Source organism: Genypterus blacodes, unplaced genomic scaffold (genome assembly GCF_046128005.1).
Source record: "Genypterus blacodes isolate CSIRO-AG114 ecotype Tasmania unplaced genomic scaffold, CSIRO-AGI_Gbla_v1 ptg000037l_1, whole genome shotgun sequence".
In the NCBI taxonomy this organism is placed as follows: domain Eukaryota; kingdom Metazoa; phylum Chordata; class Actinopteri; order Ophidiiformes; family Ophidiidae; genus Genypterus; species Genypterus blacodes.
This window is the reverse complement of record NW_027466850.1, coordinates 3,692,501-3,715,000: the sequence shown is the minus strand read 5'-3', so window position 1 is coordinate 3,715,000 and position 22,500 is coordinate 3,692,501. Positions and strand designations below refer to the sequence as shown.

Here is a 22,500-nt window from a genome sequence, read left to right as displayed (position 1 = left end):
TCTTAAATCTTAAGTCTTCATCTATATAATGTCAGAATGCTAAATGCTTCAATGAAACAACATTCCCTTTCCTCGTTCCCAGGGTTCGTCCAACATCTCCATCCACTGTGACTCCATGTCCACGACCCAAGGCTCCGTCCCCGACCATCCCTACCCGTACTCAGACCACGAGGCCCTGACGGCAGAGCTGAGGGTGGACACACACACGCAGACGCACACTCAGCACGAGCCTGGAAGGGACAAGCGGTCAGGACATCAGGACTCTGCTGCAGGTACTCTTTAGACCAGGGAGGCTAGGTTAGAACCAGTGAAGAGATGATTTTGACTTCCTGTCCCTCCTCCCAACCTCCACCTCCTCGCTGTCTTTCAGGCAAAGTGGCAGAGCTGGTGGACATCCTGACAGAGGCCCGGACGGAGGTGAAGGTGGGTCTGCACTGTGCCGAGAGGATGCGCTACACAGCCACTCGCACGGGAGTGATGGGCTTGGCTCTGCTGTTCCTGGAGCTGGCCATCGTGGCGGTGGCCTGGTTGGCCCTGGGGACGGAGCAGCCCTTCCCCCGCGCCTCCTTCTACCTGCTGGGGGCGCTGTGCCTCGCCATCCTGCTCACCACCTCCCTGCTGTACATCTTCTATACCATGGAGGTCAAATCCCTCCAAGGGGCCGAGGACCAGATGAGGCTGGCCGTAGGTAGTCTGCAGGAAAAGCTCCGGGACGTTCCTCTGGCTCAGCTCCACAAGTTCCAGCGAGGGCCTCCAGAGGGTCAGGAGCCCAGTTCCTGCGGCCCAGAGGAGTAGAGCGGCCGTGTCAGGTTGGGGAAAGGAGGATTTTAGCTTTAAGACTGATACATGAAGGATTGGACTCTTTTATGCGCTCTATGTCTGGAGATTCAGATCCGGAGAGTTGAAGGATTTTTTAGTGCAGGACACTTTGCATTGACATTTTTATACATTTTATATCCTTAGGCTTTGCTTTAACTCCATTAACCCTCCATGCACCACTGCATCTATCTTACTCAAGACACAGTACGAAATGTGACGTTTGTGTTTTTAAGGCGGTATTTCTCTCTTCTTGTCTCAGACTGAAGTGTGAGGTCCAGTTTGCATTCCAGGACTCCAGGGTTCAGAGGGACCATAGATGTGTCTGTGTTTCATTTCATTCTAACTTCTAATATAGTTTTCGATCATGCTGATTCAACTAAAAAAAAGAAATAACTTAAAGAATATTGTTTATAAACAATAGAGAAGCCACAACATAACCTCAGGACTCCAGAGCTCAGTTTGACACTTTACTTGAATACATAAATGCTACAATATACCGACAATACTCCGCTGCTGCGATCTCTCTCACACACACACACACACACACACACTCCACAAGTCGTATCAGTTTGTTTTATTTTGCGATTTCGACCAGGATCTTAATGTTCTGTGCACTGGAGGGAACGGGACAAAACCCGGAAGTCCCATTTATCCTTGAATGGGAAAGTCTCTCTAAATGATTCAGACAATACACACTTCTCTCTCTCTCCTATAGTCTATCTACACACACGGGGGAAATGTAGTGAAAACTTTCTAATAATATATATATGTGTGTGTATATTTAAGCAGTTCAATCACTTTGACAAACCATTGTGTCGTATTTTAAATTAAAGTGTGCAAACCACTTTGTTTTGAGTTAAAGCTGTGTGTGCGTGCGTGTGCGTTTACTGTTCTCGCTGTCAGACAAACAGCATGGGAGGGAGCTGATCAATCAATAAACGACCTCATCTGATCACTTTTACATTTAATCCGGCAATTCTTAATGTTTGTAAAATAATACCTCATTATGTCCATTCCACTTAAATTATCATGAGCCTCATTTAAAATCCTCATTCTGACTGATCTACTAATATTAGACATTCTTGCCCTGATGATGGTGAAAGTCCATCTATTCGCCACTAGAGGCCGCTGTTTGAGCGCACCTACGTAGGAACAGGCGCGCGCTGTGCTGTGCTGTGCTCGATCACTCACCTGGCTCATACATCCGGGTGACAGACAGGTTTAATCACTGCCTGAATGAGTTGGTTGCTTATACAAATCAGGTCGCACCGCCATTAGCAGATACGTTTCTCCATTGTTATGAGGTGACAAAGCTAATGACAGCTTCAGTTGTGTGCTTGTTGTTGTTGTTGTTGTTGTTGTGCGTCTATCTGGACTCTATTCTGCCCCCATCACCTATTTGTTTTAACTGAATAACATATAAGAAACATATTAATATACAGTATAGTGTAAGAGAACAGCAGAGCTCAGTAAAGCCACTGAGTCCAGCGTCACTATGACAACACAACCGGGCCATAATCAGCTTCTCACAGGTTTTATGACGCGGCTGGTTTATTCGCTTGCACAGGTGAGTGTAATAAACAATATTTGTTCTTTTGAAAGATGCATCATTGACCTTCAAATAAAAATGTTGTCGGTGAAAGTGACTCATCCAACGGCTCTTTGTCTGTCTGAACCATGACGGGAATAAAAAAGACGTCAAGTCGAAACTTAGGCTGTGATTTACCTATCATCGCCAAGGCAACAACATGCCAAATCCTACACGAAACTGGCACATGTAGGCCTTGTGTGTGCGTGCGTGCGTGCGTGCGTGTGTGACATTTTTTTAAATTCTTATTTTATTTTTTTAACTTTTCCAATATAAAGTCAACGATTGTGTTTCTATATTGATGCAGCAACTTTGTCCCATTAATCATCAACCGCTGTAGAATGCTGAGCCTGACATGTGAACGTGACTGAGGCTCATCTGCTGCAGCCAAACTCTCCTTCAGCTCCTCTAAGTGTCTAAGTGTTGCTTCTATTGTAGCCACTCTGTTATTGAGACGGTTTCTTAGCTTAGCCTACTTTGAGACAAACCACATTAGGAACACGTGAAGAAGAAGAAGAAGAAGAAGAAGAAGAACACTGAAGCTGTGAGAGATGAAAAGTTTGCTCTGTTCTCCTCTCTAAATTAACATCAGCTGGATTTAAGAGAAATGAGGTTAGAAACAATAGAAAGTCTCTGAACTGGAGAGGAACCAAACAGACATATTTGATCTTTAACGACCACTTAGCTGCTGAATACCAGAAAGAAATGCTACTTTGGTCCTTAGCCTGAATATTATCTACAGCACAATAGGTGTGTATCGTGTATCAGTACCGTGTCTCATTCTCACTCTCAGCTCAGTTATGCAGTCACATCGTAATCTACTCACTGCAAACAATCTTGAGCTCACTCCGTGTATTTAAATGATAAATCTGTTGAATAGATTCTGATCAGCAGCTCTGTGTTTACTCTGGAATAAAGCTGCTCCCACTCTGATTTAAACCTGGTGGAGTGATTTGTATTTTGTTTGTAACACGACACATGATTGTACATAGTTTCATTTATAATAAGATGCGTTTGGGGCCATGGACACAGACTGCAACCCATCAATAAAAGTTGATTGAAGTTCAGTCGCTTTGCTTTCATACTTTCGGATTTACTTTCACCACATTTCACATTTCCAGTTATTCCTTAGCTAGACTACAGCAGGGTCAACGGAGGAGAAGGTGAAGTCTGCCGGGTCTTGTTTGTTTCCTCTCATTGTGTGTGGGTGTGTTTGTGTGAGCGTGTGTGTGTGTACGTATGTGTGTGTGTGGGTGCGGTCTGGTTCATCTAGGCAGGGCCAGCACGGTTCCAGTCTGAAGCTGCGGCTCACGGACTTCACACCGGGGATCATGTCGTGCCTGGATCCGCTGAAAAGTGTCATTTCCATCGGGAACGTGGACGACACGTCGCTGGCTTTGCCCTCCGTCAACCAGTACCGCTCCGGCCAGCAGCGCGTCCTGGAGCAGGTGCAGACCGTCAAGAGGAACCGGTCCCGACACCAAAGCAGGAGCGGATCTGCCTCCTTGTCACCTACAAGTAAGAACCGAGCCGGAACCTGAACCTGCACCGAACGAGCTGGAGACTGAAAGAAGAAGAAGAAGAAGAAATTTAGTTTGAATTCAGTGCTGCAGCGTTTTGAAATCAGTCGCGTTGTTGTTTTTGTGCGCACTGATTGAGCTGAATCCGCATGTTAGTGTGACCTGTGTGTGTGTGTGTGTGTGTGTGTGGAAGAGATCAACCAGCTTCTCACCTGATCAGGTTACAACCTTTGACCTCTGTGGCTCAGGGCAGATTGACATTCAGAAAATCGAATTGGATGCGATCACTTCCTCTTCCTCATCTTCTTCGTCTTCAACCATGAGGCTTAAACTGTGCATTACAGCAGGATACGGAGGAAGTTTCCTGCTCTTACAGGCGTTAGATTGTAATGATATGAATTTTTACAGTGCGTCTGATAACTTTCTGATAAGCCCTAAACTTTCTCCTCAGGCCCGGTGTGCAGTGACAGTGTGTTCACAGACGGCACCTCGAATAGAAGCGTCTTCTATGGAAACGGTCTGTCTCGATCGGTGAGTGGAGGTTCTTACAAGTGTTTCTTCAGTGTGAAACTTATGTTAGTGTAACTCATGAGTGAGTCAATTATGCAAATGAAGTTAGTTATGCAAAGGAAGAGCACATGGGCTGTCAGGAGTGTGTGTTGGGCTGAGAGGCGTTAATGCAGAATGAATCCCTGAAAGGATCCAAATAACAACAAACCCAGCAGAGACACGCAACGTTTTCTTCTCAAACTTGGATAGAAAATCGTTGTGTGGGACTTTAACAGGATCCAGATCCGTCTGTGGTCGAGAAGAAAAATGTCTTTGCTGCTGCATCCAAAACTCTAACAAGGAGTTTCACCCAAGCAGAGGAATAGAGACACCACAGGGATCATGTTCGGAGCCCCTAAAGTTCTATGATCTTGTGTTTTGTAACTACTCTTGCTTGTGAGATTGTTGAGCAAAGTGTTTCTTGAATTCTAAACACATTTATTCTTAGACTCTACATCAAAACCAGGAGAAAAATGGCAACCGGCAATCAGTCAACGGCTTCAAGGGATCCACGGTGAAGAGGAGCGTCGTGTCCACTTCCTTCCTCCACGAGAAGACCTATGGCCGCCAGGGCTCCAAGTCGGGCGGTCAGGTCATCAACAGCCGCAGCGAGCCGGATCTGGGCCGGCAGCTCTCCATGCCTAAGGTCAGCGGCCCCCCAAAGAGACTAGTGTCCGACAGGAGAGCCAGGACTCTAGAGACCACCAGTAGGCTCCTAACTAACAGCTCGGTCAAGCTTCAGTCTCAGCCAACATACGGAGCGATACCGAAGTCTCCAACCAAGAGTAAAGTGGAGCCAAAGTGAGCATGAATATAGAACAGATACACACACCTGTATAGATGTGTGTTTGCCTGCTCTCTGTGGCTGCAGCCTGTAGTTGACGGTTGTGTTCTTCATCCAGGGTAAACGGCCACAGTGCAGCAGCCGACATCACCATGAAGGAGGCTGTGGAGTATCTGTCAAACAAGGAAGAGGCCTATCAGCGCTGCGGTGCTTCCTTCATCCAGCACAAAACCTTCATCGACGACAAGGCCAAAGAGGAGGTGACTGACCTGTGTGTGTGCGTGTGTGTGTGTCACTGCTGTAGTGTCATCACACTGAGTGCATGGAGTGATTGTGTTTGATTCTGCTTGACCCTCAGGTGCTCCGGCTGAACGGCATCGCTCCTCTGGTGGCTCTGCTGCGCAGCCCCAGCAAGCAGGTGAAGCAGATGGCCTCGGCTGCTCTGCGCACGCTCTCCTTCAAGAACAGCAGCAACAAGGAAGCCATCGAGCGTTGCCACGGCATCACGCAGGTGCTGGACGCGCTCATAAAGGCCGAGTCGGCAGAGATGCAGAAGCAGCTGACAGGTAGGTAGAGGGCGTCTCAAGCAGGAAGTCTGACATTTGCACAGAAGGAGCAGACACACACACACACACACACACAGACACACACACCCAAGCACACTGACAAGACAGACTGTTAATCTTTTATGTCAATGCTGCTGTCACTCAAAGGGGCTGTAATGGGTCATTGGCATTGTTTGCACATTCCACATGTCCAGAGTTGCTGTAGAAAGCAATTTGTTACAGAGATAAACATGACAAGAGGGTGGAGAGTGAGAGTGTATGGAGAAGAAATGACAGACAGATCAAGTGAAGGAGGGAGTGTCTTTTGCTTGCAGGACTTCTGTGGAATCTGTCATCCCTGGACAGCCTGAAGCCGAACCTGATGAAGAGCGCTGTGCCTGTGCTGATGGAGTGTGTGGTGCTGCCTCACACAACAGGTCCTGAGCACACAAGCAGCAGCAGCAGCAGCAGCCTGGACCCTGAGGTCTTCTTCAATACTACAGGATGCCTCAGGTAAAGACAGAGTTCAGAGTTCAGAGTCCAGAGTCTAGCTCCTCTCACTGCAATCCATTATAATAGAAGCAAACAGCCCCACATAGCAGAATCATGCACCAGAGAAGTCCCGATATAGCAGATTACATGATATTTTCACATTTAAAACTTAACAATTAAGACAATTAGAACCAATTCCTTGTCTTTCAAATGTCGTTGACTATTTATTTACTCACCTTCATGAAGATATGAGCAGAACGGACTCAGAGAAAGCTGAGGGATCTGATACTGTTACTTACTTGGTTAGTTTCCAGTTCATGAATTAACTAAACATTTGGTCTTTAGACTGTATACTTTAGTGAAGAGTGTAATATTACCATTAATGATCACCATCTACTTCCTGTACTTACTGTGTGTTACATGTTTAACTCAAATTTGATCCAGAGAGCTTTTATCTTGCTGCCTGCCTCAGAATGACTCACTTCCTGTGACTTGCTTGTGTTAGCCAGTGAACACAGCTTTCTAATGTGTCATATTTCAAACATTCCTCACCTGATATGTTGTGTTTTGTTGTCGCAGGAACCTGAGCAGCGCCAAGCAGAGCAACAGACAGGCCATGAGAAAGTGCCGAGGCCTGGTGGACTCGTTGGTTAGTTACATTAAAGACAGCGTGGAGGAAGAAAACCCAGACGATAAGGTGTGTGTGTGTGTGTGTGTGTGTGTGTGTGTGTGTGTGTGTGTGTGTCTAACTCCAATCACAGGTGAATACATTTATAGAATAGAATATCGTTCAACATTTACTTTGTTTTCATCAAGGTTTGTCTTCTTTTTTCCCCGCATGTTGTAATAGTCCGTGGAAAACTGTGTGTGCATCTTGCACAACCTGACCTTCCAGCTAGAGGCGGAGGCTCCGGTTCTGTTCAACAGGATCACAGCTTTGGCAAGGACGGTGGACAAGAACCCCAGCCAGGGAGACTCGGGTCCCATCGGCTGCTTCAGTCCACAGGGCAAAGCCATAGAACACGAGGTGAGAGAGGAAAGATGCACAACAAAGAGACAAACGCACATTTCATTAGAACCCCCACAGTGTCATTCTGCCTCTGTGAGTATCTGTATTCTGTTCTGGCTCCGGTTCATGATGATCTGCTCCATTTCCAGCACCATTTTGACTTCCCGGTGGTAGAGGATCCTCACCCTACTGGAGCAGGGTGGCTCATCCACTCCAAAACTCTGCAGGCTTATTTGGCTTTACTGGGCTTGAGCAAGCGGGAGGAGACGCTGGAGGCCTGCTGTGGAACAATGCAGAACCTCACTGCAAACCCAGGCATCGTAAGAAACACATATCTGTCAATCAACAAAGGAAAATAAACAGAGGACCAAGAAACACAAACATTACATCATTTGAATGTTTAATAGCATTTTTTTCATGTGAGCTTTGTCTGCATGCCTTCAGGTCTCCAGTGTGATGAGTCACACCATCGTGCAGAAGCTGAACGGCCTGCAGGTCATCACGCCGCTCCTGAAGTCATCAAAAGTCAACTTGCAGAAGAGCACAGTGTGTCTGGTGGGAAACCTCGCCAAGAACTCCCACCTCCATCATGTCATAGGTACAGAAGACAGGGAAACACATCACATACTAACTCATGCTTTGCAATAAAGATTTAGAGGGTCTGAAATGACTTTACCTTCCATCCAATGGAACTCAATTCTGTCCATGTTGAGTTGTTTCTAACAGTAGCGTGTGCATGTAAACGTGACGCTGTCCTGGCTGCTGCTAAAGTGAAGATAGATTCATTCCTTTTGGCGGTGAAACTGTGATTAGCTTGTGTGTAACTGCCGCTGCTTTGGTTGCTGAAGGCCGTAAAGTTCTCCCAGAGCTGCTGGCCATCCTGAGCGCCGGCACCGCGGAGGGAAACGAATCCGACGACACTCTGGCCATGACGTGCCAGACGGCCCTCTGCCTGATCATAAAGGACCCGGAGTCAAGCAAACACAGGATCACCAACAACCTGATCAGCTCTTTGAATGAGCTCAGTCAGAACAGGTGATGTTTACAGGAAAGCAGAGAGAGAGAAGATACCTGCCGATACATGTGCAGAGGAAAGATCTGAACACATGGGCTCATTCTCTCTTCTCCTCCCTCTTAGATATTTCCCCAAATCCAGCAAAGCCGCCGCTCTCTTCCTCTACAATCTCTGGTCGGACAAAGACATGCAAAGCTCCCTGAAAAAGGTGAGTTCAGTCCGTTTAGTGGTGTCTGGGCTGGGTGTGTCTTTTAACTGTTACTTAACCTACAGCTCAGAGGGGGGCCACACCTCTCTCAGGTATTTCTGCAGACACAAGGGAAGATAGGAGGATTAGCCTGTGAGCAAATCTGAGCGGGATTAAAGCCGATACGGGCGAGGAATCCGGTAGCTCAGGTTCAACGAGAAGCCGTAACAGGAGTTTGGTTGGTTTTTGACACCAGCGCGGCACCACGGGGGGGCGGGGGGGAGGGGGTTTGTGGGAAAGCCGTTAAGTAATTACTAAGGAAGAAGACTGATGGTTATTTGTTTGTTTTTTTTCACATTTTGTCCTGCAGCAAGGAATGAATAAGACATCTTTTGTGAATGACGTCACCACAGCGGCATGCAAGTCAGTTCAAGTTGTGTCTTGACGCTGCAGCTGAAAGGATCCTCCAAAAACCAGAGTCACACACACTCACACACACACACACACACACACCTGCTAATCCGCCCGTCGGGACGTAAACACAATGAGGGCCCCAGCATCCTGGGCTCCTTTTGTCTCATTCACTCTAGATTCCAGCTTTAAATAGAGACTTCCTGTACGACATATCGCATCATGATGCCAGTTAGCTGTCAGGTCTACTTTTGTAGATAATGGTGAAGGTAAAAATCGTGTTTTACGTCGTGATTGTTGTCGCTGAAAGTATTTAATGAGATTTTCTAATTATTGCTTCATCTTTAATCTGTAACTCCAACATGTTTTGCTCTGAAACTTGCAGCTAACATCCATTTCAAATCTAATTCTGATGATGTCTTAATGTTTTGTTTATGATTTGTAAAGATTCTTTGTTGCCGGTGGCGTTTCCATCATTTATTGTGTGTATATGTGTGATTTTTAAAGTGCAAAACGTGTCAATAAAGACAGTGAGAGCCTTTCTGCACCTGGATGATTGAGTGTGTGACTGATGTGTTTGCTCCTGTCAGCCTGTTGCTGCTGCAGAGGGACTTCAGGTCACACCCTCTTTGTTTTGGCTGCAGACTCTAAAATGCTTCTTGGCAAAAATGAGAAGCTCACCTTTTGATTGAGCTGTTTACTCCCGACACTTGTCGTTGCACCTGCGGATGTATGTATGTTATGTAATTGGGAGTAATTAGAGTTGAACTTTGGTCAGCCACAGCTTAGACCACAGAATCCATCCATCCATCCATCCATCAGGCGCACTCAGAGAGCATCGGTCATATCCTGATTAATGATTAACCAGCATTATCCAGAGAGAGGGAGGGAGAGAGAGGGAGAAAGGGAGGGAGAGAGTAGAGAGGGGAGAGAGAGGGAGAAAGGGAGGGAGAGAGTAGAGAGAGAGGGAGAAAGGGAGGGAGGGGGTAGACAGGAGGGAGAGAGTAGAGAGGGAGAGGGGGGGGGAGAGTAGAGAGAGAGGGAGAGAGAGGGGGGAAAGAGAGTAGTGAGGGAGAGAGTAGAGTGAGAGTACAGAGGGAGGGAGAGAGGGAGAAAGGGAGGGAGAGAGTAGAGAGGGAGAGGGAGGCAGAGAAAGTAGAGAGAGAGAGTAGAGAGGGGCAGAGAGAGGGAGAAAGGGAGGGAGAGAGAGAGTAGAGAGAGTGTACAGAGGGAGGGGGAGAGAGTAGAGAAGGGGAGAGAGAGTAGAGGGAGAGAGAGAGTAGAGAGAGAGAGTACAGAGGGGGGAGAGAGAGTAGAGACGGAGAGAGAGAGTAGAGAGGGAGAGAGAGAGAGTCACAAACATGTTGGCACTGTTTTTCACTCATCTTGCCAAGCCGCTGTGCCAAACCGACGTTGGTGTGTAATTGAAGAAGGTGTGTTTTTGTAATCACTCTGTGCTCAAATAAAAGTTCACACAGGTGAAGGAACAAAGTCAGAGACTCGAGTTTAATGTAAGACATAAAGTCGTTTAATTAATTCTAACTACAGAATCACCCCATTAGGTTTGACTTCACCTTTCCTTGCAAAAGTCTTTAACATTTCAGATCATAAAGTACAAAGCTGGAGTGGAGTCACTGTTACATAAAGACAAGCTGGAGCTGAAGCAGGACAATCTGAAGTCGGCATGCGTTTCATTGTCCTCTTCTCCTTACATGCTCTTATATTTAGGACGTCTGTCTCCACTGCTGGTGTGGATCTTTGCTGTTTCTTGTAGGAGTGAATCTCTGCTGCCTCTTCAGTTCATCGTTACTTCCTCAGGCCGCGTTTGCTCCTGCTGCTCTTTGAACTGAGAGGAAAGTCAAATGACAGATTAGTAAACAACCTTAAGCGCTCATGTATACCACAACACGTCGTCTAACTCCGATGCAATCTTTGTCTTAGGCCTCAGTGTCCTTTATTCTGAGCGACGGGGCTTTGATCATTACAGCAAATTGCTCCTTGGCATTGTTTGCATCCTTCGTTTGCATTTCAGCAATGAGATTCATTCATCCCAGTCTGGAATCTCTGGGTAGAAACATGTTGGAGAACCTCCTTGGACTTTCTCCAACACTGACTTCATTTGAAATGTAAATTATTTTAGGGAAATTCCAGTGTGAGCAAGGAACGTCCATACACACCAGCTGACCTCTGCACAGGCACTGAGCAGACAAGCGGCTGCCCCGGCAACAGGGTTACACCTCTAGGATGCCACCTCACTTTCATTAGAAGATATGTGTAGAGTTTCTCCTCAGGTCAGTGTGTTCTCCTCAGGTCAGTGTGTTCTCCTCAGGTCAGTGTGTTCTCCTCAAGTCAGTGTGTTCTCCTCAGGTCAGTGTGTTCTCCTCAGGTCAGTGTGTTCCCCTCAGGTCAGTGTGTTCTCCTCAGGTCAGTGTGTTCTCCTCAGGTCAGTGTGTTCTCCTCAGGTCAGTGTGTTCTCCTCAGGTCAGTGTCAAGTCTTTCCCAGTGCTGCTGCTCCTGTTGCTCTGTGTGCTGCTGCTGCTGCCCACAGACGGCTACTGAAAGATTTGAAGGGGATTTGCCACCAAATATTCAACTCTCTATTTTTAACTCCTGTGGCTAAGCTGCTCCCCTGCAGCCCAACTACAAGCTACAGCTTATGCATCATGTTCAATCATCCATAAGCCATATTTGATTGTTTCAGGTGATCCTTAATCCTGGTGAGCAAAGCAACAATCTGTACCCTATAAACAAGTTATAGAGGCAAAGCTTTGATACTTTACTGTACAGGCTCAATGGATCACTCTCATTGTTACACAGTTGACTTAGGGCAGATACCAGCAGGGAGGATTGGAGCGATGTGAATAGCAGCAGCAGCAGCAGCAGCAGCAGCTAGTGTTCACGCTCTCACAGACAGATACGTTACCGCAGATGATATCACATCATAGGTTTAAGGTTCTGTCTCAGCTGCTGGGAGCGAGAAGGCCGGTGCATAATATATGATGTTCTGCTCTGTTAGGCTCCCTTTGCCTTTTGTTTACTCAGGCTTGTTTGGCTTGATGGACTCAGGAAATAGCAGTGCTACGGGGCAGCTGGCATTAGCAGCTGTTAGTGAAGCCACTACACACACACACACACACACACACACACACAGGAGGCCCCCCTTTACAAGAGAGAAGGTGAGGGGAAGTGGAGGCAGGGCGAGGTGGAAACTCGATGAGGTCAGTGGGTGAACGTTTACATCGGGGCAGACTTATCAGTTTGGCCAGGAGCTTAATAACATGAGGCTCCTTGTTGCATGGAAAGTGAAGGGCAGATGATGTCGCCCAGATGACGTTGCCCGGTGCAGCTTATTTGCACGGCGATTCGTGTAATCTTTGATAAATGTCCAATCCAACACAGTTGTAAGATAAGGAAAGTAACATTTAGTCCTATGAGGTCATTTTGTATCTTACATAATGTCACTACTAGCTTGGGAACAGGAGGGTCGCTAGTTTGAGTCCTGTACGGACCAAGAAAGTGGACAGGCAGCTGGGGAGTTGCCAGTTTGCCTTCAGGGCACTGCTGAGGTGCCCTTGAGCAAGGCACCGAACCCCCAAAGCTGCTCCACGATATCATGGCTGCTCTGCACTGGCCCCTCTGTAATGCGTGTGTGTGTGTGTGTGTGTGTGTGTGTGTGCGTGTGTAAGAGGGGCATGCAAGAGAAATTGTTTGCATGTGATTTGACCCAATATAGTTCTTCTTCTTCTTCTAAAACAGCGGTTTACTATGATGGGATCTATCATCTTTCACTCAGACTTACACTTTCTGATGATCACTGACACGGTTTCTCAGCACAGTCACCTGTAGAAGACATAGTTCATGATGAGGTTCTGTTGGTGCTGCTCCTCTTCTTGTGGTAAATGAACTAAAGTATGTGCAGTGCATGTAATTTATGTTCTGGCTGATCTCCACATACAATAAGACATTTGGAGTCAGGTGTTGCGTGTACGCATGCGTGTGAGACCAAAGACTCTGTGGTTGAAGTTTACTTTTAAACTGTCAGTCATTTGCATTTCATTAGCAGCATAATGGCCTGAGTCCTAGAATGTGTCAGTTCCAAAGATATATTGCTGATGTACACAAGATTGTGTCCAAACAGGAAGTGCGTTGATTTCTCACCTCATATTTCTGCCTGCCGTGTGTGTACTGGTAATCAAATTTTTCCGCTTCCAGCTCTTGCAGTCGATCCCAAAGCTCCTTGGCTTTTTCCCTGAGTCAGCATGGAAGAGAACGTGAAAGCAATGCATGGACAGAGATGTTGAGGTTGCAGATTTTGGTTTGATTTGTTTACTTGAGTTTGTCTTCCTTCATGTGATCGATGTTCAGCTCCCCGCGCCGATCGCTTAAGATCTTCCTCTTCTTCTCTCTCTCTGTTTGTCTCTTTGGCCCGGCCTGTGTCTGCTGCTGGGGAACATGGCACAGTTTAGCATGGTGTGTGGTGTGTGTGTGTGAGCATTCCATCAGTCTGTGACACTCTATCATTATAATAAATCATCACCTTGTATCCAGTGAAATTCAAGTTGGAGAGAATCTTCTTCTTCCTTGCATCATCATCGGCTTTCATCTTCGCCTCCTTGTCTTCTTTCCTCGCTTTCTCTTCCTGCAGGGCATAATTGCCTTTTATAACCCATCTGCAGTGTTTACAGTGACGTTTATCTATGCTATTAATATCTGATCTGGATGAAAATTATTTGGCCGGATCATTTATTGCCGTATTGTCCTGGGATTAGATTGCTGAGTGACTGCCAGATCCATAATCCCATGGAAACAGGCTGACAGCTTCTTTCACACTCTGAGGGTCATCGCCCCAACAGGCACATTCCTACGCTAACGAGCATGAATGCTATCTGACAAAAACCTGTTTATTCACATTTAGTTCCATTTATTTCCTTATAAACACTTACGGCTAGTCTGTTTTGCCGTTCTCTGTCTTTCTCCGCTCTGATCTTCACCTGCTCGGCTCTCTCTGACCGTCTCTTCTCCTGAAGTGAGACAGAAGATGAAAGAGCAGAGAACAGAAGGGAAGCGACACTGCTGTTCTTCCACTCAACAAATCCATGTGATTGTGCAGTGAAGGTGCAGAGATCTGAACATACGATGCGATCTGTGAGGCTAATGAGCTCTTCTTCCTCCTTCTTGCGACTCTCAAAGTGAGCTTCGATCAGAGTCTGCAGCTCCGTCAGGTCCTTCTCCATGCGCTTCCGGTGGATGTCCTGAAGCCAAAGGAAGAAGTGAAACATGGACGGCAAACTCAGGACCTGCAGGTATGAGATCCACCCTGAGGTGCACCTACATCAAAGTCCACTTTTTCTCCATCGGGGATCTTGGGAGCTGCCATGCCGGGCACAAACGCGGGCCTGAGGGAGGAATGGAAAGGGAAATATTTTCTTTGGCTGCGCGCAAGTTGAGACATACAGGAGGAAGAGTGTTTAGATTCAGTTTCTTACTTCTTTGGCCTCGAATCTTCTTCATCTCCAGAAAGAAAGAGACAAAAACATGTTCATTGTGTAATCCACGACAGCCCTCACACTCTTTAACACACACACACACTCACTCACTCACTCGCTCACTCACTCACTCACTCACTCACTCACTCACTCACTCACTCACTCACTCACATAAACTCACTCACTCACACACACACACACACACACACACACACACACACACACACACACACACACTCACTCACTCACTCACTCACTCACTCACTCACTCACTCACATAAACTCACTCACTCACACACACACACACACACACACACACACACACACACACACACACACACACACACACACACACACTCACTCACTCACTCACTCACTCACTCACTCACTCACTCACATAAACTCACTCACTCACACACACACACACACACACACACACACACACACACACACACACACACACACACACACACACACACTCACTCACTCACTCAGTCAGTCAGTCACTCACTCACTCACTCACTCACTCAGTCACTCACTCACTCACTCAGTCAGTCACTCACAGACATACACAAACACACACACACTCACTCACTCACAGGCATACACAAACACACAAACACACACACAAATAGAGACACACATAGAGACACACAAACACACACTCACTCACTCACACACAATCTCTCTCTCTCTCTCTCTCTCTCTCTCTCTCTCTCTCCCTCTCTGTACTTTCTCTCTTCATACCTCCGTCATTTTCAGCTGCGGTGTCTGTTGAAAGACGAGAGGGTCAGTACAATGTCAGCGCTGAGTGAGGCAGAGACAGTAGGGAGTAGCTGACACTGAAATAGAGACTGATTGACACCGTCAGACACACTGAGGGACAAACTAAACCAGGAGGGAGCAAAGGCCACGACCTGCCTAATTCCCCTCACAGACGGCTTTACAGCGTCTTAATGAGCGCCTACAGTTACAAGACTCTGGCCTGTAAATCAGAGGGATGGAGTAAGAATAGATCTGTGATGTATGGCTGAGGATGTGATTTAGGCAATAACATAAATATACGCAATGAAAAATAAGCCAACAAACTGTCACACACTCCCAAACTGTCACACACTCCCAGTCGCTTAGGCCAAATAGTTGAAGGCCGTCTCGTCTCACTGCTGTGATGGACGGAGCCAGGGAAGCATGCAGACAGGTGAGTTCTTAAGATGCTTTACAGATAACATGTCGCCGGAATCAGAGAGTGAACTCATCCGTCAGTTAGCCATCATGAGTTCAGCTCTGTTTCTGTCAGCCAACACAGCCTGCCAGTGTTCACACTCACACAGACTCACACTAAGGCAGAGATCTACTTTAGAGAAATATAAGTGTAGAAATTAGTGCTTGGAATTAAAGAGTTTTGACTTTAGACTCTTACACATCCATACTCCAGTTTCAAGAGAGATGAAGAGATGGACACAGCGTTTCCTTCACCAACGTGTTCCTCAATCATTGATGACTAATGTTCAGTATTACACTACATGGCTGCTGACAGTTTATTAAGCGCACACACACACATATCTGTTCACTGGCATGACATGATAGATTAGCATAAGCAGTACTACCTTCTACCTCCTCCTCCTCCTCCTCCTCCTCCTCTGCTACCTCTTCCTCCTCCTCTTCTTCTGTGCAAAGCAAGCGTTTGGAGTCAGCAAGCAGTCAATCAGACAGTAACACACAGAGGTTTCATTGGTGATGCCTTCACAAATAAACACTTTGATGCCAAATGATCGATGCAAATTACCGAGGGAGAGAAATCACTTTTGCCACCTTGTGAACTAGTTGAGTTTGTGACAGCAGCACCATCTGGCTCGTTAGTTTAGTGTTGTGTTATTGACTCTCTCCTCCCTGCAGTGGACACACAGTGATACTTTGAGCCTTTAGTCAGAGAGCCTCAGTCTCAGAGTAACTCGACCTCTTTCCCCCTGCAAAGAAGGTAAATCAACCTGCCTGAAAAATGCCCCTGATTGCCGTACGAATGAGAGTGGACATTGTGCTTCCATTGATGTCTTCCCCAAGGTCCTCTATTGAGAGCCGCCTGACCTACATTGCTCTCTAACACTGACTCCACAGCACACAGAGCCGGGTCGGGTCCTTTGTCTACCTGAAGAGGACCCTTTCACCGTGTCCTCTGAGGTCTTTGTGCCAGACCCAATATCTCCCAACCTCAGATAGAGAAACCTGACAGGGAGGACAAAGGTCAGGCGGGTAGAAAAGCTCAAGGACGGGATTTGCCACGAAGCGGCATCCGCAGCGCCGTGTGTGACGCAGCCAGCGGCGGCTTTGTCAACGCGACGTGTTAAGTAACTAAAAATGTTTCAATGCAAACGCTCAAGGGTGTGTGTGTGTAAAGCAGATAACAAAGCAGCAGAGGGAGAGTTCTTTGTTTTTTCATGATAGAACACACCAACAATATCCTCCTCTCCTTCATACTGCACGCACGCACGCACGCACCGAACACACACACACGCACTGAGATGTCATAGAGCCTTATCCTTATCAGTGCACATCACACGTATATTAAACACAAACACAGCTGTACTTTACATGCAGCATCATCACAAAACACATGCTTTTCCCATCAGCACCTGTTATGTTCAGATTCTAAAATTGGTATAAAGTTGTGTGTGTCTTCCCTGTGTGTGTGTGTGTTCTATAGGGTGAGCTGATATCTCACTTACCCTGGTCCCTGAAAGAGAGACGGAGCAAAAAGATTGTGTTAGAACAGATTCTGTGCTGGCATGACAGAATGTTTGGTTGATGACTTTTTCATCCTTGTACTCACTCGTAATCTGCCTCCTCTGCGTCCGACATGTTTCCAGCACACCTGTGAGTCCGGTTCAGAGGTCTGTCGTTAGTGCGGTTAGTGAAATTACATCAACAACCTTCTAATATCATCATAATTTCCCAGTTAGAGGCAACACAAAGAGACGCACGCAGCCTTACCCGGAGAGTGTGATGTGCGCTTCAGATGGGGGTCAGTGGGGAATTGTATACTGTGCCCTTCTCTGTGAGCCATAAGCTTTTAAACCCGGGACTGGATCACATGGCGGCAGGCTGCCCATGTCTACAATGGGTGGGCACATACCTGCAACAGATGGCAGATAGCATTAAATAGAATGGGAAAACATGCATTCTCTATGGACATGTGTTGTCTATTTTTACTCAGTGAAACCTGGACCCAACAACACAGGATTAAGGCTCGGTATCTCAGGTCTGGCAGACATAAGGAAGGTTCGAAATTAGCTGTGTAAATCTACTCCAGCGCACGCACGCACACACACACACACACACACACACACACACACACACACACACACACACACACACACACACACACACACACACACACACACACACACACACACACACACACACACACCCCCCCCCCCACACACACACACACACACACACTTCATTTGCTGTCACTGTGCTTTGCCAGTCAGTGTCATTTTTGACAGAACAAACCCAAAACACACTTTGTCACATTACGCCCATTTGCCAAACTGGATCCATTGCGCAATCCCCTGCCTCAGTATTCCCATGCGAGGGTGCCAAGGAAACAGGAGTAAAGTAAAACCCCACACCCTTAGAAGCTCCTTCTCTAGAACCTTGAGAGATAATCCCCGTCCTCGTTCCTCACATGCAATAACACGTTATCAACGCCCTTTATGACCATGCCAAGTCCTTTGATACTCCCTGTGTTTGCTATTAATATGGTTTCTGACCCCACGCAGCACACACAGTATCGCGGTTCAACACATGCCACTTGTGAGCGGAAAGCCAAATTGATAAGTCTGTTAACAGGTCTGGTCTGTAACCGTAGCCCCGTGTCACCACTCCTCAATGCCGACTTTGTTTATCGTGTTGATAATTGGCTAAAACATAAATGTCACTCTGTCATGTTAAGGTTATAAGGAGTTTATGAGGAAAGATAGCGGCTCCATTACCAGAGAAGCAGTAAAGTTACAGAGATTGGATTCCGAGTCATGTCCTCGTATGATTACCTTCTTTCTCTGGAAGTATGCTCTGTCTGGTGCTAGTTTTGACTTCGTCTTGGACTCTGAGGTCTTGGGAAGTCAAACGTCGCTGGCTCAGTTGAGACTTGACATAATCGAAAAAACCTTTCAACTTGACTTTGACACCACTGACCTGTGACTTTGCTGGACTCGAGCCTCTGGACTTGGGAAGTCTTGACCTTTGCTGACACTTGACATGTTTCTTTACAGTCATATTGGTGTGTCTGGAAACTCAAAGGTTATGACTTGTGTCTTGTTCAAACATATTATCATTTGAGCTTTGAGACAACAATGACGTAATGCCACAAGCTGTTATAAACACCAGGACATGTGATCAATGTGTAGTGAAAACCACAGAACTCCAATTTTGGTGATTTTGGAGTTTTGGTTTTAATTGTTCCTATCGTGAAATGAATTCCTTCCTCCATCCATCTTTTCTGTCCATACTGATGCTTTGCAGGGCTGTCTGGTGCTTACACACACACACACACACACACACACACACACACACACACACACACACACACACACACACACACACACACACACACACACACACACACACACACACACACACACAAAGAACCAGACCGAGTGGTTCACACCCATTCAGAGTCCGTCTGGTGTATTCATCTCACCTACACACACTTAGACAGTGGCATCTAATGGCCGGAGCCTTTTCACTCATTCATATTAGCAGGGGGGGATTCTTTGTCGTCATTTGAAGAGGTTGCATTACTTCACGAGCTGCACTTACGACCAAACCTGTTAGACTTCAGTGTACTTTCCCTTGTCTGAGTGTGCGTTGTGCCAGCACTGAGCTGTGTTGAACCCCACCCATCTGGCACATGAGTCAACCAAAACAAACAAGCCCAGAGCCTTTTTATTAATGCGGCTGAGCTGTGGCATGGCTCTAATCTCAGCCAGGATCCACACCCCGAGCAAATTTGCAACATTTTGTCTCTACATTCCGTACTTATTGCTGTATATATGTAGATTTCAGCATTTAAATGTGTCAGTATGAGTTTAGTTTGAACCTCATTTTTGCTTGTCTGACTCCCAGCAAAGTGAGTGTGATCTGACACTGCCACCATGTGGTCAAAGTATAACTGTGCCAAAAACTGGGCCACATTCACACTTCTATATTGTCTACGTCAGGGGTGCCCAATACTTTCGCCGAAGGCAATGTGGGTCGATCCATGGCATTCCAAAAAAATAAAAATAAAAATAAAATGTTCTACCTCTCCCCCCCCCCGTTGGAGAGGTAGATCGCTTACATTTGGTCTTTTTAAAAGTAGATCCCAAGCTGAAAAAGTGTGGGCACCCCTGGTCTACTTGCTTACTTAGAAATGTATGCAATCAGATTTAAATGTATTGATTTTTCATCATATAAGACCTCACAAAGATACAAACACAATTACTTGCATCTTGAAAATATTGTATCATATAGGACAAATTAGATATTTTTTAGTACTATCAATATTTCACAATCATTAATGTGATTATTTTATGCATATTTGTACTTTGTCTTGATTTCATTTTTGCTCTAAGTGGTGTGTGTGAACATAAAGAAATATGACACACACACAAACAATTAGAAAGTGCATGTGATATGTTTATTCCAGTGAAAACGACAATGAATGCACACAGATAATGAATAAAGTGGGAAAAGAAATACAAAAATAACAGCAACTGTCAGTGTAATTGTGAAGGGTTAGTGTTGTATTCCGAAGGTTTTGGCTTTAGTGGTGTTTGTCATGTGGGCCTCTATGCTGCATCAAACATCTTCTTGCGTCCTTCCATACCAGACATGGCCTCCACGTTCTTCCTCCAGTCACTCACCTCCGCTGTTTTCTCCTGCAGAGAATCAAAGTTACAGTTTTTCTCTCTTTGCTTTCAAATGACTCAAGGCTAAAAGAAAAATCAAAGATTGTGAATCCTGCATGGTTCATTTTCCGCCATCTGTATTTGTTGTGTTTGGTTTATCTCTCCATTAAACCCAAATCCACTTTGCATTCAGTCCTTATTGATAAATGGACGCAGATGAAACAGAAGTAGGAAAGAAACTCAATAGATATGTTGGATATACTACATTAGGTTCTGGATCATAGTATTTTCAAGTACATTCTATAACAATTTGTGAGATTTGTGAGACTTGTTTCTTCTCTACATCTCAAAGGAAATTACTGGACATTGTAGGTGTGAATTTTTACTTTTAATTGTTATTTTGTCGCTGTCGTAAGATCTTTTGAATTTGTGGGACTATCAGCCTGTCGGTCTCACAGCTCCACCTGCTGTTTACGATGGTGGTTGATCCTGGAAGTGAACTTGTGAGTGTTTGCATCACCTTTTTAGAAATCCAACCCACCTTCTCAGTGTCTTCCTTCTTGACTGATTTGAGGTTAGCCCGCAGATCCATGGAGACCTTGTGCTTGGAGCCCAGGAGGGAGCGCAGGATGGCGTCAGCAGAGACTCTCACTCTCCTCAGGCTGGGTCTCTTGAACTTCCCTCGCAGGTCCAGGACCTTGATGTTTAGGTCTTTAATCTGTGAGAGGAAACGGATGTCTCTAATCTGCTCAAGACACTCGAACAGACTAGACTAGACTAGACAAGACTAGACTAGACTAGTATACGGTCAAGTTGCATTTTTTGTAAGAAACCTTGTAACTCCCCAAATTCACGATCCAAGGTTTGAAACAGTGCAGTGCAGTAAAATAATTATATAACAATTCTGAGGATATTTGGGGTTCTTTGAAATATTAGATGCTCGTCTACAGTTTGACTTAATTCACCAACTTCCTTCCCTTTGTTAACTAATATGATCATGTAAAAAATGTATGAGTAATATGAGTTAAAAAAACATACACCAGGTACTGTATTGAACAAATTGTACTTTCCAAGCAACAAATAGTACTTTTATTGTTACTATCTTCTGCATCTGTCCAATAACCTGTCCAATAAAAGCTCTTATCTGATTATGTTTGTGTAATTGCCTTTGATGTGTCGCTTCCCGCCCTCCCCGTGTTGTGTTACCTCTCTGTTATTGTGCAAGACTTTGGCTTCGATGTCGTACCGCTCCTCATCCACCACGTCTATTTTGGCATGCAGATCGTTACACAATGTCTGTATGCAAATAAAAAGGGTGTTTTTCTGTGTCACAAAGCAGGAGGAGCTACCTGAATATGTTTTGAAACACTTGCTGAGCACTTGCGTCTCACCTGCAGGTCTGCTAAGGACATGCCGCTCATCTGTACGGGAGGAGCCTTTTCCTCCAGGTATCTTGCCTTCTCCTCCTCTTTCTCTACCAACTCCTGCTCCAGCTCCTCCTTAGCCTTGGCAACCATCAGGCTCTGAAACACCACACACACACACACACACACACACACACACACACACACACACACACACACACACACACACACACACACACACACACACACACACACAGTCAAATGTCTGACTGAGGATGCTGTCTATCTCCATGTCTCCATGTCTCCATATCTACTCTGGACTCACCTTCAGCATGAGCTTGCGAGAGGCAGAAATTTTGGATTTCTGAGATTTTTGAGAAAAGCAGAGTTTGGTTGTATAAATATGTGACTTTTTATTAGCCTCGTGATAATGTTACATGTACATGATCAGTGTTTACACAGCTTACCTCTGGTCTGTGAGTGGACAGTTATTTGGACGCGTGACGTACAAAGGAAGGACATAAAAAGACACCAGTCAGTCACCCGTGACATCCAGCTGTTCATAGCAAACATCTTAATGAAGTGTAACAGATAATTGCCTCTATAGATAAACCTGATCTGAGCTTCAACTTTGGACATGGAAACAATAACTGAAACACAATACACTCACGCTTTCTCAGGCATCTTGGCGATTTCAATTCCCCCTGGAAGACAAAAATAAAACTGTTTTCCTCTGAAGTGCTTCACACACTGGGGAGCGCTTGGTTTGGAAGCCCCGGATGATCACAAGAAGAGTTTACAATTTAACTCCACACTACACACACGAATGCTCGGCAATGCTTC

General features: G+C 45.8%; 4 protein-coding genes across 8 annotated transcripts in view; 2 read left to right on the top strand and 2 right to left on the bottom strand.

Moving 5' to 3' along the window:
• Positions 1-1,032, top strand: part of smpd2b (sphingomyelin phosphodiesterase 2b) — a 5,657-nt gene extending 4,625 nt beyond the window's left edge. The window contains exons 10-11 of the mRNA XM_076147369.1: positions 83-272; positions 371-1,032. Of these exons, the coding sequence (XP_076003484.1) occupies positions 83-272; positions 371-795 (615 nt within the window). The 3' untranslated portion in view covers positions 796-1,032. The remainder of the gene's footprint in view (positions 1-82; positions 273-370) is intronic.
• A 2,535-nt stretch (positions 1,033-3,567) lies between these two features.
• pkp1b (plakophilin 1b) lies at positions 3,568-9,472 on the top strand. Of its 2 annotated transcripts, none has more exons than XM_076147068.1 (13): positions 3,568-3,925; positions 4,379-4,458; positions 4,943-5,277; positions 5,379-5,520; positions 5,619-5,826; positions 6,141-6,318; positions 6,877-6,994; positions 7,148-7,324; positions 7,456-7,626; positions 7,751-7,904; positions 8,155-8,341; positions 8,445-8,529; positions 8,879-9,472. In XM_076147068.1, the coding sequence occupies exons 1-13, from the start codon at positions 3,739-3,741 to the stop codon at positions 8,951-8,953; spliced, it is 2,097 nt and encodes a 698-aa protein (XP_076003183.1). In that variant the 5' UTR covers positions 3,568-3,738; the 3' UTR covers positions 8,954-9,472. The 2 variants fall into 2 exon arrangements, with proteins under 2 accessions (XP_076003183.1, XP_076003182.1); XM_076147067.1 differs by having other exon boundaries at positions 3,571-3,925; positions 4,925-5,277.
• A 979-nt stretch (positions 9,473-10,451) lies between these two features.
• Positions 10,452-15,213, bottom strand: LOC142996422 (troponin T, cardiac muscle isoforms-like). Of its 3 annotated transcripts, XM_076147416.1 has the most exons (10): positions 15,153-15,213; positions 14,406-14,430; positions 14,252-14,315; positions 14,055-14,171; positions 13,863-13,940; positions 13,457-13,558; positions 13,250-13,362; positions 13,078-13,168; positions 12,719-12,759; positions 10,452-10,765 (listed from the first exon to the last, which is right to left on the bottom strand). In XM_076147416.1, the coding sequence occupies exons 3-10, from the start codon at positions 14,294-14,296 to the stop codon at positions 10,726-10,728; spliced, it is 627 nt and encodes a 208-aa protein (XP_076003531.1). In that variant the 5' UTR covers positions 14,297-14,315; positions 14,406-14,430; positions 15,153-15,213; the 3' UTR covers positions 10,452-10,725. The 3 variants fall into 3 exon arrangements, with proteins under 3 accessions (XP_076003531.1, XP_076003530.1, XP_076003532.1); XM_076147415.1 differs by lacking the exon at positions 15,153-15,213 and having other exon boundaries at positions 14,406-14,677; XM_076147417.1 differs by lacking the exon at positions 15,153-15,213 and having other exon boundaries at positions 13,250-13,359; positions 14,406-14,677.
• Positions 15,214-20,091: 4,878 nt separating this feature from the next.
• tnni1b (troponin I type 1b (skeletal, slow)) overlaps positions 20,092-22,500 on the bottom strand; it is a 3,104-nt gene continuing 695 nt past the window's right edge. The window contains exons 2-6 of one of the 2 annotated variants that reach the window (XM_076147419.1): positions 22,328-22,361; positions 21,685-21,816; positions 21,500-21,589; positions 20,835-21,011; positions 20,092-20,323 (exon numbers count right to left, since the gene is read on the bottom strand). In XM_076147419.1, coding sequence (XP_076003534.1) covers positions 20,234-20,323; positions 20,835-21,011; positions 21,500-21,589; positions 21,685-21,810 — 483 coding nt within the window. In that variant the 5' untranslated portion in view covers positions 21,811-21,816; positions 22,328-22,361 and the 3' untranslated portion in view covers positions 20,092-20,233. Of the gene's footprint in view, positions 20,324-20,834; positions 21,012-21,499; positions 21,590-21,684; positions 21,817-21,982; positions 22,362-22,500 lie in introns of both variants that reach the window. The other variant, XM_076147418.1, reaches the window with a different exon arrangement.

Bases quoted from the DNA above. Each gene is read 5' to 3' on its own strand.
- LOC142996422 (XM_076147416.1), bottom strand. From the start codon at position 14,296: ATGGCAGCTCCCAAGATCCCCGATGGAGAAAAAGTGGACTTTGAT. The intron at 14,172-14,251 runs GTAGGTGCACCT...CTTTGGCTTCAG, and splicing joins GAGAAAAAGTGGACTTTGAT to GACATCCACCGGAAGCGCAT. The intron at 13,941-14,054 runs GTATGTTCAGAT...GTCTCACTTCAG, and splicing joins TTAGCCTCACAGATCGCATC to GAGAAGAGACGGTCAGAGAG.
- pkp1b (XM_076147067.1), top strand. From the start codon at position 3,739: ATGTCGTGCCTGGATCCGCTGAAAAGTGTCATTTCCATCGGGAACGTG. The intron at 5,827-6,140 runs GTAGGTAGAGGG...TTTTGCTTGCAG, and splicing joins GATGCAGAAGCAGCTGACAG to GACTTCTGTGGAATCTGTCA. The intron at 6,995-7,147 runs GTGTGTGTGTGT...ATGTTGTAATAG, and splicing joins AAGAAAACCCAGACGATAAG to TCCGTGGAAAACTGTGTGTG.